The sequence below is a fragment of the Notechis scutatus genome, chromosome 1 (assembly GCF_049901735.1).
Source record: "Notechis scutatus isolate UNSWTSFEM ecotype Mainland chromosome 1, rNotScu1.2, whole genome shotgun sequence".
In the NCBI taxonomy this organism is placed as follows: Eukaryota; Metazoa; Chordata; class Lepidosauria; order Squamata; family Elapidae; genus Notechis; species Notechis scutatus.
The window spans coordinates 104,679,595-104,693,358 of NC_142009.1; the positions used below are offsets into that span (position 1 = coordinate 104,679,595).

General features: G+C 36.0%; 1 protein-coding gene across 2 annotated transcripts in view; it reads right to left on the bottom strand.

Annotated features, from left to right (window-relative positions):
- Positions 1–13,764, bottom strand: part of CDC40 (cell division cycle 40) — a 42,131-nt gene that overhangs the window by 8,987 nt on the left and 19,380 nt on the right. For both annotated transcript variants that reach the window (XM_026666666.2, XM_026666665.2), the window contains exons 4-11: positions 10,559–10,642; positions 9,240–9,379; positions 7,372–7,468; positions 5,478–5,617; positions 4,030–4,104; positions 2,457–2,502; positions 1,231–1,332; positions 106–221 (exon numbers count right to left, since the gene is read on the bottom strand). In XM_026666666.2, coding sequence (XP_026522451.1) covers positions 106–221; positions 1,231–1,332; positions 2,457–2,502; positions 4,030–4,104; positions 5,478–5,617; positions 7,372–7,468; positions 9,240–9,379; positions 10,559–10,642 — 800 coding nt within the window. The remainder of the gene's footprint in view (positions 1–105; positions 222–1,230; positions 1,333–2,456; positions 2,503–4,029; positions 4,105–5,477; positions 5,618–7,371; positions 7,469–9,239; positions 9,380–10,558; positions 10,643–13,764) is intronic.

Below are 13,764 nucleotides of genomic sequence, written 5' to 3' on the forward strand. Positions count from 1 at the left end.
AGAACTGTAAAGGTAAATAGCCTGTTTGCAACTGCAAGGAATGAAGTTTTGCAAGTTGAGTTGAAACTAGATTGCTCTAAACAAATTAGGAAGTTTTTGGGTTACCTGTACAATTTTCTTATCCGACATTCCTGCTACAAAAAGATTCTGCTTATCTTCATCGGGATTGAATTTGACACAGTAAGGAACTTTCCTGTTGGTGAATCTTGAAATACACTGTCCTAGAGTGAAAATGGTTGAACAGGAAGATGTTTACAATTTTAGCTTTCAAAGTTTGGTTTTAAGACAGCTGACTGGAATGGCCTGCTGGTCTAAAGACTTCCTGAAAAGCAGGAGAAGGGGAATGCATCGGAGTAAAAAGAGACAATTTGTGGGGGCAGTTACAGTGTTTAGAGAAGGCACAGTTTCGGAGTATTGTAACTGTATAAGGAGTAGTAATTTATAAATCATTTGGCAATGCTGAACTAACCTATTATAAGAACTGACAGCGGTTGACAGAGAAATATTCTTGCCCTGAATAACAATAGCACTTAGACTTATATGCCGTTTCAGTGCTTTACAGCTCTCTCTAAGCAGTTTATAGAGTCAACATACTGCCCCCAACAACAATCTGGGCCGTCATTTTACCAACCTCGGAAGGATGGAAGGCTGAGTCGATCTTCAGCCTGTGAGAATCAAACTGCCAAACTGCTGGCTGCAGTCAGTCAGCAGACGTAGCCTGCAGTACTGCATTCTAACCACTGCACCACCAGGGCTTATTTGTTACTAATTAAGGTGAATATTTCATTACTCAAACTAGGTAACTTCATCAATGCTCATGTTTGTGTGTGTTAATAAAAAATTAAGGCAGAGGACAAAAATAAGCAAACCAGTCAGTAGGAATATCCAGGAAGCAAGCTTATATATTTAGACAAACCATTAGTCTGTCCAGTCTGCAACAATTAGCAATGGACTCTACAGAGTTTAAGAGGAATCTTTCCAAGCTTTGCTTGAACATACTAAACAAAGAACTCACAAAATGGAATATCTGCTTTTTTATTGAGCTGTAAGTCCGCCTTTTCCATCTCAGCACATGCATATATGACTGACGTGTTTTTATGATATGGAACTATCCTTTAATATATCCTAAAAGTACCTTGCATCATTAAGAGAGCAATGATGTATCCTGCTTGAAGTTTATCCTTTGAAAAATGCACATCACATAAACAATGTTTCCACACATACAAATACCTGTTTCAGTGTCCCACAGTTTGAGATAGCGGTCATATGCAGCACTGAGGAATTGGTTTCCAGCATTGTTAAAACATATATCCCTAATCGCTTTACTGTGTCCTACAAGATGGAAATCATATCATTAGAATTGAAGAGAACCAGAATCTAAACCTCTAAACAGAACACCAGCATGGTGTATAATTCAACATAGCCTATAAAGAATTTTGAAGTGGCAGAACATGAAGCCTGGATTCAGGCTATGGCTTTATTTATTTCTCCTTCCCCTTATTTGTAGATTAGAGACCCCTGTCTAGCATAGTGTAGAGACTAGCACTACAAAGAACTGCAAAGAATTACAAACTGGTAACTGTACATATGCCAATTTGTACAAATATGGTTCTCAAATCAGCAGAAAATATGAAGATAAGCATTCGCTTTTGCATGGCCCTCAATAAATTAGGGAATCTATTAGACTTCTTGTCATGGTTCTGACTTCTCAAAATATAATTGCAAAGAAATGAAGCAGGAGATCTATCTCAATCAGTAGTTAATCTGTTCTGTAGGTTCCCTGTGTCCAGAAAAAAACAAGGCAGAGGATGAGGTGAGAGAATATTTCCGTATAACAGCCTATAGAGTTAACATGGTTTCATTTTCCTTTTGAAGCATTCCCATTTGGAGAACCTAGCAAGGAGAGCTAAGTAGTTCGCATATTTAAAAATATCTCACAACTCTCTCTAAAAGTATGTGGAGAAAAACATGGGTGTTTCTTTTATGAATAAATCTTTTCATAACTCTTGTTAAGATGAAGACTGGTTATTTAATGATTAGCTCTAGCCCTAACAATATTCATTGATGTAAGATATTTTTATCCTGTTGCTTTAACAGGCCTGGCTGATAATAAATAATTAAAACCACTTTTAAAATAACAATATCCATTTAAAGTCGAAATCAGCATTACAAAACTGAAATATCTTATCTGAAAATCATCCAAATGTCAAGGCTTTGATTTATACCAATGTCATGTGTATTATTTCTTGGTGAAAAAGATATGTAGGAGCAGTAGATGCCAGGTTCAGAAAGAGTAAATTTGTGCTTTCACGCTCAAATCATGGTGATTTTTACTTAAGCTCATGAATATGCCCACAACCTCCAAATTTTGGGAAACGTTGGCTTACATAAAGCATAGACATCTCAGTCATGCACATGTACAGTCATTTTTAAAAAATAAGGGTAAATAATATTACCAATGAATGTTCTCAAACATCTTCGTTCACCGTACACTTCCCAGAGCTTTGGGGTGGAGGAAAATACAAATTTAAATAGAATCACACACAGCTGTTATATATACAAAGACTTCATTTTAAAACCAACCCATCTTCAAATATAAACTATTGTACAATTTGTATTCTCAAGCATAGGTAAATTACAGCATCAAATCCCCTTACTGAAATATTTGCAGCTCAGATAAGAAAAGGAGAAGCTGCAGTTATGTACATGATGTTTGCTTTATTAAACAAAAAGGTTCTCTCATCACTAGTAGTACAGTATATACTGCATACCACAGATGTATAATTTGTGTGTACAGTACATATATATAAATAAAAAAGTATAGGGGAAGTGATCAAGGCACATCCTAACTTGATTATGAGAGAGGAGTTTGAGTTGGTCAATCAGAGAATCTTTACTACTGTGAGTTCTGCCACCTATTGTCTGCATCCATGCTCTTACAGATTAGTTAAGAATTCCTGGGAGGTGGCATGTGGTGATCTAAGTAATGACTAATGTCTCTTTGTGGGAAGGAATGATTCCACCAGCCTTGACAGAGATGGTCAGCCCCCTCAAGAGACCATTCTTGGATTCTAGGAATTTGGAAAGCATTATTGCACTGATTGCTTATGATGAACAGCTAAAAGAATTAGCGAAGGATATAAGACGGATGAGAGGTTCAAACACACTTTTTAAAAAATAAAATTGTAAGCAGAACTGGGGGAAAATGGACATGGGAGAAACTGAAGGGAAGAGTGAAAATAGAATGAATGCAGGAAAAGTATGTGTCTCACAACCAAATGAATAAAAATGGGCATATGAAAAGATTATAAACAGAAGCTGTATGGAATGGGATGAAATTATGTTACAAAGAACACTAAAATGTGCCAAGTTAATCTACTGGGAAGCATGAAAAAGAATACTTGGCAGAATAAAGTGAGAGGGGTTGCGAATGAAAAAGATTATCAATGATTGCCTCAAAAAGTGATGAGAGAAAAATATTATATAATAGAGAGAGAAAAAGACAGCTGCAAAAATATTCAAAAGGAAATAATGGTTAGTATTTTAGAAATCCAACTATTTTCCAGAAATACAGGTATTGTGGGTTAATGCAGAGGATCAATACAATTATTTTTATACCACAGGATCCTGTTATGCATAACCAACGTTCTCCTCTTTTAACGTTGGATATAATGGCTTTGGTTTACCAGTTACAAGATCTGTCCAAAACGTTTAATTAGCTATTGAGTTGTGGAGAAACCCTGACTCTCCACATATTGAATTATAGGCTACTTTCAAGAATCCTAAGTTATGAAGGATATTGGGAATTGCAATTAAGCAAATCTCCACAACTATGGGTATACCAACTGTTTTAAATGAATGTGTTTCTTATTAAATAAGCACTTAACAGCTCTTAAAAGTTATAATCCTGGATGGCCCTGGCAAAAGCATGACAATTGCTACTGAGTTTACATTAATGAAACCATTGAAGAGCAAATGTAGTCACAACAAAATTAAAGCAGAGATAGTATACGCTTTGAATCCATTTACCTTAATTTTACAGTCCATGGAGCAAGATAAGAGCAGATGGCCGGAAAGAGGAAATAGCCTGACGGCACTGACTCCCTTAAACAAAAACGTAACTATGAATATGTATGCATTTTCCTTTTCAAAATTTGTATTTCAGTACCATATATGATTTACAGGTGCTTCTAGTACCATTAAGTTTTGGTGCCTAAAGCACAGCAACAATTCTACATCTCCCAAGATGCACCAATGACTAAGCTTTGATTTGGTTTTGTCTTCTAATTTTCAAGGCCAATATATTATGACTGTTGTATATTCTAAAGTTTGGGCAGTTTTGGATAAACCCCTTTTCTAACATGCTGGAAAACTGCAGTTACTCAAGGCTAACAAACTAAAAGCTCCTATAAATCACAAAATGTGCATGAATTCAAATCACAACAATACTTTTAATTTTACAAAAAGAAGAATTAATGCCAAGATAGAAATGTATATGGTCACATTTCATGGATAAAGCTTGACAGTCTACTTAGACAATTTCATATTCACAATCTGAACATAGTAGTTTCCCACACTATTAACAAACCAATATTAATATGCAATGAAAGATGCTAATACTTAAGATGAGCATTGAGATACTGCAATTCAAATGCAGCTATGTTTCCATGAAAAGATGTCTTCCCTTCAGCTAGGGAAAGAGGTTTGCTACTCTGTCATATGGCTGGCTTAGTTATTACATTATTTTGAGAACTTCCATACTTCCTATAAACATGGCCATGCAAAAATGGGAGATTTTTCAGGCAAAAATGGAAGATTTTTGACCCACAGAAAATAGTGGGATAAGTTAGGTTTGGAATGTATACCTTGAAACTTGCTGTGAACTCATCAAAATTCTCCCACAAGCACACAAAAGACTTTATAACCCACAGCTTTAATGCCTGGCATTTTCCCTAAGTCTTCATATTATTAACACGTACCATTGGTTTCCTTGAATGAGCAGCAATTCAAGACTAGATCTTTAAGGCCAATGGTTTTAAAATATAGATGTAAAAAATACTTTGATTCTGAAGTGATTTGTTTTTCAGTCTGAAACAGCTGCTTTGAGTTAAAAATAGCTTGTTTTGATTATTCTGCAAGTGTTTTGAGATTAAAACATCTGTTTCCAATTCGAAACAGAACTGTTTCAAGCTCAAATTACTTCCAGAGTGGTTGAAACAACTTATTTTAAATGTAAAATAGTATCTGTATTTTAAAAGCAACTTATATGGGAGAGTAGTGATAACTAGCAGAGATAGGCTGGAAATTCAGAGTAAAATTGACATATAGTAATAAAATTTGTCTAGGAATATCCTGTGCAATTTCCCCCCAACATTTTGAAATTCTGGTGAATTTGGAACGGGCTTAATCTAATTATAATCAATGAAAGGAATGCAAAGACACAAAAGAGGAAAATATAACTTTCAGGTGTTCCTTACCTTTGTATGACCTGACCATACATGGATTTGTTTCTTAGGAAGGTAACATTTTTCAGGGGGTACTGTCGAACGTAGGTTAACACCAACATCCTGAGGAACATGAAGATAAGACCTCCCTTGATAGTCATACATTTCTTTGACTGAAAGAAAAAAATATAAATCAATTAATAGAAAATCCACACTATCAGAGAAATAAAAGACTAATTCAATGTTAAGGTGGCTCTGATTAAAATGAAGTGCATCCCAAACACTGGCCCCTCAATTCAATTTATTTGGGTTGCTTCTTTTAATACTGATAAATATTTAGCTCAAGTGCAGTTTGTTTCTATCCGTCAGCTGTCTGAGCATATTTGTATTCATCTGTCCACTCAGTGAGATCAAGTCTCTTCAGGTCCTGTCCCTCTGTTTGGGACTTGGAAGCAGCGTTCTCATTATCCAGATCCCTCTTTGGAACCCCTTCCTAGCAGAGGTCAAGTCAGACATTGGGCATGATGACTGCTGAAAATCAGCCGCTTCTGCCTCAGATCAGGAAAGAGCAAGTGGTAACTGAAGGTGGGATCTGTTTTACTTCACTTTTCAGTTTTAAAATCTTACTTGGTTTCATCATTTTGTATGTATACTTGAAATTTTAGATTGTTTTTATGTTAATTCTGTTAACTGCCCTGAGTCATTGTGAGAAGGAGACTTAGAAGCAAAATGAATACATAAATAAGTTCACTGAGACCTTAATAAATAGATGACTAACATGATTTGACAAAAAGTTTAGATTTATGGCAGGATAGGCATGCACATTTAAAAAAAACCATGCTGTAATTTAATATATATATATATATGTGTGTGGCACCTCTCTTGTCTTGGAGGACATTCCATATGAATGAATGAATGAAATCAAATGAATGAAAATATATAGATATATATGAAAATAGATATATATGAAAAATATATATTTTATATATTTCAAGTTGATTTGTAATATTGAAAAGAGTGTTCCACTGAGTGGAAAAGGCAGTCATAAGAAAAAAAAACCAAAATCCTGATGACATGCATAAATCCTAGGATGATAACTAGTAGAACTGGTTGCAGAAAGAGAAAGAAGCATTATGTCTAGAAAGATTATGATGTAAGGAGAGGAAACAGCAAAAGCTTTTCTCCACATTGCTATGTTTTTCACATCAACATCATAATTTTATGACTACAACTTCAAACTTTAACAGCAAAAGCTATGAGTTTTAATTACATTATTTCTTTGGAAGAATAGTAAGATTAACTGATGTTAAATATTTTCTTCCTCTCCTCTAAGGGAATCTCTATACGGAGTCTGGTATTCATGGGAGAGAAGTGCAAATTGTGGACTGTACTCACTTAAGTAGTTGATCAATACATTCTTATTTTTTCTCAGCTGCTAAAATTTTTCTTAATTGTTTTTATGATTGTTGCCACCCTGAATCACTTGTCCGAAATGGGTGACTATAAAAACTTAATAAATAAAAATACATAGATTAAAAAAAAAAACCTTACAAATATAAAGATCCATATGCCTATAGAAATTATATCAAAAGAAGTTTGCAAATTAAAAACCAAAGAGCTAACATTTGAGATGAGTATCCAAGCAAATGACATTTCCAGAGTGTTCCCAATAGTTCAATCGGCCACATCTTACGTTTAACTGCAAGTTGAATTTTTTTCTTGTGTTACAATAAACAGAAAGCAATTGCTAAGCTTATTTCTTATTGATTACACATATACACCTACATAAACAGAAGCATCCACTCTGCACTGACTTGTAGCTATGACATATTAGTTCAAAAATTACAGGTATGGTATTATCTTTAATAGTGATACAGTGGAAAGTTGATGACAGAAATGCAGATTAATTGCCAGTAGTATCACTTACCATGCAAAACTGTCTTTTCTTCTCCAGGTTTATCATCTTCATGTTTGCCCTTCTTCTGCCTTTTTGCAGTTATTTCATCCAGTTCCCTCTGTTCTTCCTAAATTGCCAAAATATTAAAAATTACAACCCTTACTTCTAGCAAAGTATAGAATTATTTATCTTCAATGAGTTCTAATAAAATAAGAAATGATATCTGAAATTATTGCTTTAAGTAAAATTCAGGAAATTACATTATGAACAAGTTGATTTTACATATATGCTCTACACCAGTGATCCCCAACCTTTTACGCAGCGGCCTGGTACCGGCATCAGCTGGGCGCCGCGACCGGTCTCGGCATCAGCTGGGCGCCGCCATCTTTTGATGAAAAAGTGCTTCCGGTGACCTCACCGGGCTACGTTTCATCAAAAAGATAAGCGGCTCAGCGCTTCGGTGAGCTTTCCGGGTAGAAATGGCTTTCTGCCGGAAAAGCTCACCGAAGCGCTGGCGCCGCCATCTTTTTTGATGAAAGCGTGCTTCGGTGAGCTCTACCGGAAAAGCTCACCGGAGCGCTGGCGCCATCTTTTTTGATGAAAACGTGCTTCCGGTGAGCTTTCTACCGGAAAAGCTCACCAGAAGCACTTTTTCATCAAAAGATGGCGGCGCCTTGCAAGCCAGCGGCCCGGTAGGACTTGTTCCGCGGACTGGTACCGGTCCGCGGACCGGTGGTTGGGGACCCCTGCTCTACACGCACACCCACACCCACAGTTGTTATGTGTCTGCACATACTTCAGTAGTAGCCATAGATAGGGTCACTCCACATATGGTCCAGATAGAAAATGGACTGATTTTATAAGAGTATTTGATAAAATACACATTCTCTTGCAAACTTGGATTGTAAGTGTCTCCCTCCCTCTCCCTCTGTAATCAGATTCAGATTCCTTGGAAATTGTCTCCCCATTGGAAGATCTATCTTAGACCTCAGAGACTTTAGATATTCTACCTTCTACTTATTACTTTGAGATGAACCCACTTTCCTTGGTAAATATGTTTATTTTTACCCACTTGTATGATGCATAGGAACTATAAAGAAAATGTGGTTGGTTATATTCCTTCCCTTACTTGGTGTCTTTGATAGCAGTTGCACCACAGAGATAGTGCTTTCTGCTTTGAAGAGACTGGAAAGGGTGCTTGTCAAAAATATCAACATTAAAACATTCTGAAGAACAGCATCAAATATATTTGTGTGGCTGAATATGTGAGTTGTCTTCTGTGTCTTTAGAAAACAAAATTTCTTTGCTTCATTTTCAGCCAAAAAAAAAAAAAGATTTAGAAATTTATCTGATGATATATTTTCTATGTTTTGCTACTTGTGTCCTAGATATACAGCTCAAGATTTCAATTATAATACAGATATGGAGATTTTGTATATCAATGTCAAAAAAACAACTATAGTTTAAAGTAGCGTCAGTAGTCTGAGTAGAGCTGTCTGTTTTAGTAAGTGACATCTTGATGCTCCGTAATTTAAGGAATTACGTTTCAAAAGCCATCTGCATGATTTATACCATGTAAGCTGTTTTTTTTTTACTGATTCCAGAATATCAGAGTAGCATATTGTGTAATGAATAAACACTTTTTAAAAATCAGTGTTTAGGAAACCTAGTACTATTTCACATATTTTAGACTTTAACTCCCATCTGCTGGCCAAAGGCAAGCAACTGAATCATGGGGCGTAGCACCACATTTCTATCCAGAATTAGAGCTCCTCTCCCATTTAAAACACAAGGAGTACAACTACATATATAAACAAATGGGTGAGACAATATAAAGAGAATGACTTCCTCATCCCAGTCTTTATATTTGCAAATAAAAATAAATAAAGGGTACTCACTTCAGAAGGTTTTGCAACCTCCTTTTCATCAACATATTTTGCCCAAGGTCCCAAGAAGCCATCTATATTAGATGCATCATTCTCTTTGAATTTTTTCCTTTTCTCTATTTTCTTTTGTCCTGTTTCAAACACTGTTAAACCTATGACACAATAGCAAAAGATTATGTCCAGATTTGAATGCAATTCTTACTTTAAGGATGACAGAAGACTCTTCTGCCTCCTGAAATATCAATTGATGCTTTCATACAAAATCAAGTTTGGACAGCATGTTTATCATAATCCATTTCATGCTCATACATAGCCAATAAAACTCCAAATAGTTTTGCTAAGGTTTGTGACTATGACGTTTATAACATATACTACTTCTACACTAAGCTCTTGTTGTGGCCTGTCAGCCACCGACCCCTCCAGCAGCCGAATTAGAGGAGGAGGAGGAGGTGGGGGAATCAGGGTCAGCATCAGGGCAACCTGGGAGCTCCGAGGGGAAAGAGGGAATGGAGCTGGCAGAGAGAGAGAGAGACAGAAACAGAGGCGGAGCCTGGGCCGTCCGTCAGCCCTCAAATGGAGAGTCAACAGCCCCCAGGTCTGGAGGTGGTTGATGAAGAGGAGGAAGATTTGGGTCCAGTGCCTGATACGTGGCTGTGCAGAAGGCAGAGAAGAGGAGAGCACTGGAAAGTCATGGGCCGATCCTGGGGAAGGAAGAGCCACCATTGCTAGCGAGGCCCCATCCTAGCTCTGGGGATAAAAGGCAGGGGGCAAAGATGAATAGGTGTGGCAGACAACTATTCATCTTCCAGCTGGATGGATTGTTAGCCTATGAGAGAAACTTTCTGCCGGCATTCCTAATAAAAGAATCTTTTGAGCTCACGTCAAAGGGTTTGTCATGTTTGGGGATCTGGGTCAGAGCAGCTCTGCTATGATTAGGTTCCATATTAGTTTTCTCCTTGTAGCACATTCATCGCATTAAGAGATAACTGAATAAAGATTCTTAGAAAACAAAAATAACTACCTGCAACTCAATACTTACTTTAGAAATGTTATCACTTGTCCAGAAAACAAAGATAAGTTAAGAAGAGGTGCTAGAGGTGACAGTTAATCCCCATCCTAAAATACTTTTTGAAGGCACCCATGATGTTCTTCAAAATTTTAATATGTATCTGAACCACTCAAGTCACAACCCCGTGCCGTGAACGTGTTTTCTCATCCATCAAACAGTGATGGTTCATCCAACGCTTAATTGTTAGTTTGTGAATGCAAGAATACAGAACAAAAGATAATAATGAAATCAAGAATGAAAATCATATTTGGTGTTCCTTTACCTTGATTTTTTTCTGCTTCTTCTACGGATCCAATATATTTAGTAGATACTTCATAATTGTCTATGGAAGGATCTAGTGCATATCCTGGGGGATCAAATCATTTGAAAGTCATTTTTCGTAAAGTATTTGTATTGTCACAATTTTAATTTATATTATCAAGTTCGCAAAAACGTTTGTCTTTGGCTCACATCCAACACACATTTTTAACAAAAATCATTATACATTAATTATCAATAGATCTATAGTATTATAGCAACAAAATATATCTGTATTATTATAGCAACAAAAGCTTAGAAAATTCTTCTAAGCTTTTGTTGCTATAATACTATAATCAAGGACAATTATAATGATTTTGCATATGGGATGCATAAATGCAGAACAATATACTGTATAACTGCCTTTCTGTTGATATCTGAGTAAGCTATATATTCAGTCTTTTACATTGTATGGCCACTGAAGCAGAAAGGTTCAGATCAATCTAGAGAATTCAAAAAGCCTATAAAACCACTGATTGTATTTGAAGAAATAGCATTTCAGCCTTGTATATTTATATTTGTACATAATGTATACTTAATTATATACACTACAATATATGTAATTCTTTTTTATTTTTAGTAATTTAACACCAACTTTATTCCAAGGTTAAATTAGGGTTAGTAACTAACAAAAGCAGACAGAATAACTATGCTTAAAATACTATTTATGTTAAACTTTGTAATCTTTTGATGTTAAGAATCTATAATATAATAATATTCTAGACTAGAGACCTATTTATTTAAGATGATAGATGACAGGTATGTCCCTAGGATTCTGAGATATCTCTTGCACTTCAAATGTTCCAAAAGTAAGGAGATTTCCATGGTGACTGAATGATTGAAAGAAAAAAAATGGCAGCAATATTACTGGTATCGCATGATTGAACAAAATACCTGTTTTGTCTTAAAAATGCTTACAAATAAAAAAAAATGGCAGGATTCCAATCACAATCAGCTATTCACATTGCAAAGTGTGAATTGTAACATTAATCAAAAGTAAGGGATCATGCCACCAGATTGATGTACCTTCCCCCTCCTGTCAGTACACATTTAAACAGAAATACCGTTTTCAGTGGTTAGGTATTGCTTCAGAGTATGAATCACGGTTAACATGAAATCAAGATTGAATCTTTTGGCATTCCTCTTCATACCCCTTATAAAGTTGGATGAGCTTTCTTTGAATGATTTTTAAACTAACTATCCATTTAACTGTCATTATATCCATTCTACATTAATTGACTGACTAATCATGAGATACATGCAAGTGGGATAATTGAAAAAAGCTGAAGAATGACAAAAAGAAGTCAGTATGTGCTTCATTTTTTTGGAGAAGCCTTTGGATTGTATCAATCACATCAAGCTGTAGAATGCACTCAGGAAAATGGTAATCTCACTGCCCTCATTGAATACAAGTCAGAAAGCCATAGTCCAACAGAACATGGGGAAACAGATTGGCTGCAGGAGTGCAGCAAGACTGCATACTTTCCTCTTATTCTTTCAACATGTATGCAGAATATTTATCAGGGAAAGCAGGATTGGGAAGAATCTGGTTTTAAAATTGGAGGGAAAAAACATCAAAAACTTGTCCCATGCTAATGACACTAACTTGAGAGCCAAAAAGCGCAAAGGATCTTTAAGACTAATATTGAAAGTCAAAAGACTCAGTGAAAAAATGGAAGTAAAATTAAATATAAACAAGAACAAATTAATGACAACAGATGTCTTAGGATTGAGAATAAAAATATCTGGTGGTTATACGTCCAAGAAAGGTTCTGCATAAATGTTCACGCAGAACATTTATGAACATAACTCAATGCGCAAACCAGGTATATTGTTTTGCAACGTATTAGGTTCTCATTTTTAAAAAAAATTAAAATAATCTCAACAAAAATAAGATGGGCCACTGAACCTGGTGGATTCAAAAAGCATTGTCACCAAGCACCTTAGTGCTTCAAATGCCATGCTGGAAACCAGGATTTATTCCAACAAAAGTCAAACTCAGGAGAACAACAATCTAGCCAGTCTTCCCTCTTAATAGTAGAACCCTGTTTCACTGTATAATTAAACAGAGAACAGAACAAGAGTGGGGATTTCTTTTTGGCTCTTCAAAAACCAAAAATACTGTCTATACGACAGTACAGAATTGCTCAATCGTAAGTGGTATTACATTCTTTCTGACACACTAAGCTTGTACTGCTGAAATTTGTAGTAATAGACAAGATAGCTGATGGCTGGCAATATAAACTTATGAGAATAGGTGGGAATATAAAACAGGATGTATATGGGATTGCAAACTACTCCAATTTGCATCTCCACAAATGGCCTCCAGTGAAATCTGGCCATGTTGGTAAGTTGATTCCAGGATTTTAAGGATAGAAATTAGAATGGTTTGCTTCTTGGATGTTTCTCATTCTGATTCACCCCCAGTTAACAACGGGCTAAAATGCAGCCTTGCTTCTTCTTCTGACATCCCTACCTTATTAGTGACTTCAATAATGAACTTCCTATCAATCAGGCCAAAACTGAAACCTCTGGTTCTGGGAGGAAAAAAAAAAGCCTGCTCTTGCTCTATCATCATCTGCCAACAGAAATCTTACAAACTGAATTTCCTCAACAAGTATCACCTTCCTGTCTTTGGAATAGCAAATACAAGCAATTTTATTTGCTATCCGGTAATCTTCTTTCAGTGGCTTAGAATAATTTCTGTCTGAATACATAATTGTCAAAGCATGCTCTGATGCTCTCCGAGATAAATTAACACGCTCACAAATAGCAAAGTGCAAAAAAAAAAAAAAAAAACCCGGCAAAATTGAAGCTCAGACGTCTTTTCCTTCTCTGTCTACAATCTACAATATTTTATTTTACAATCAATAGTGCTCCACAAAGATAGGCCTGGAAGACAGCCCAGGATTTGGGTGAATCAAATGTATTAGTTCCTGCTGTTTCTTGCTGCCAACACTCTAGTTTATTTTATTAGATTGATGTAGCTGAACAATGATGCCTTTGTACCATTCTCGCAACATTTAGGTAGGAGCACATTCCTGCGCAGAGAAGCTTAGATTCTTGGAGACAGAGGAGATGCCTTCTCTAACTCCCAGCATTTGGCAAATTCTTTTATCGTCAGTGTACTTGGAGATATTCTTTGCTACTGCTGAAAACTGAGAAAACAAA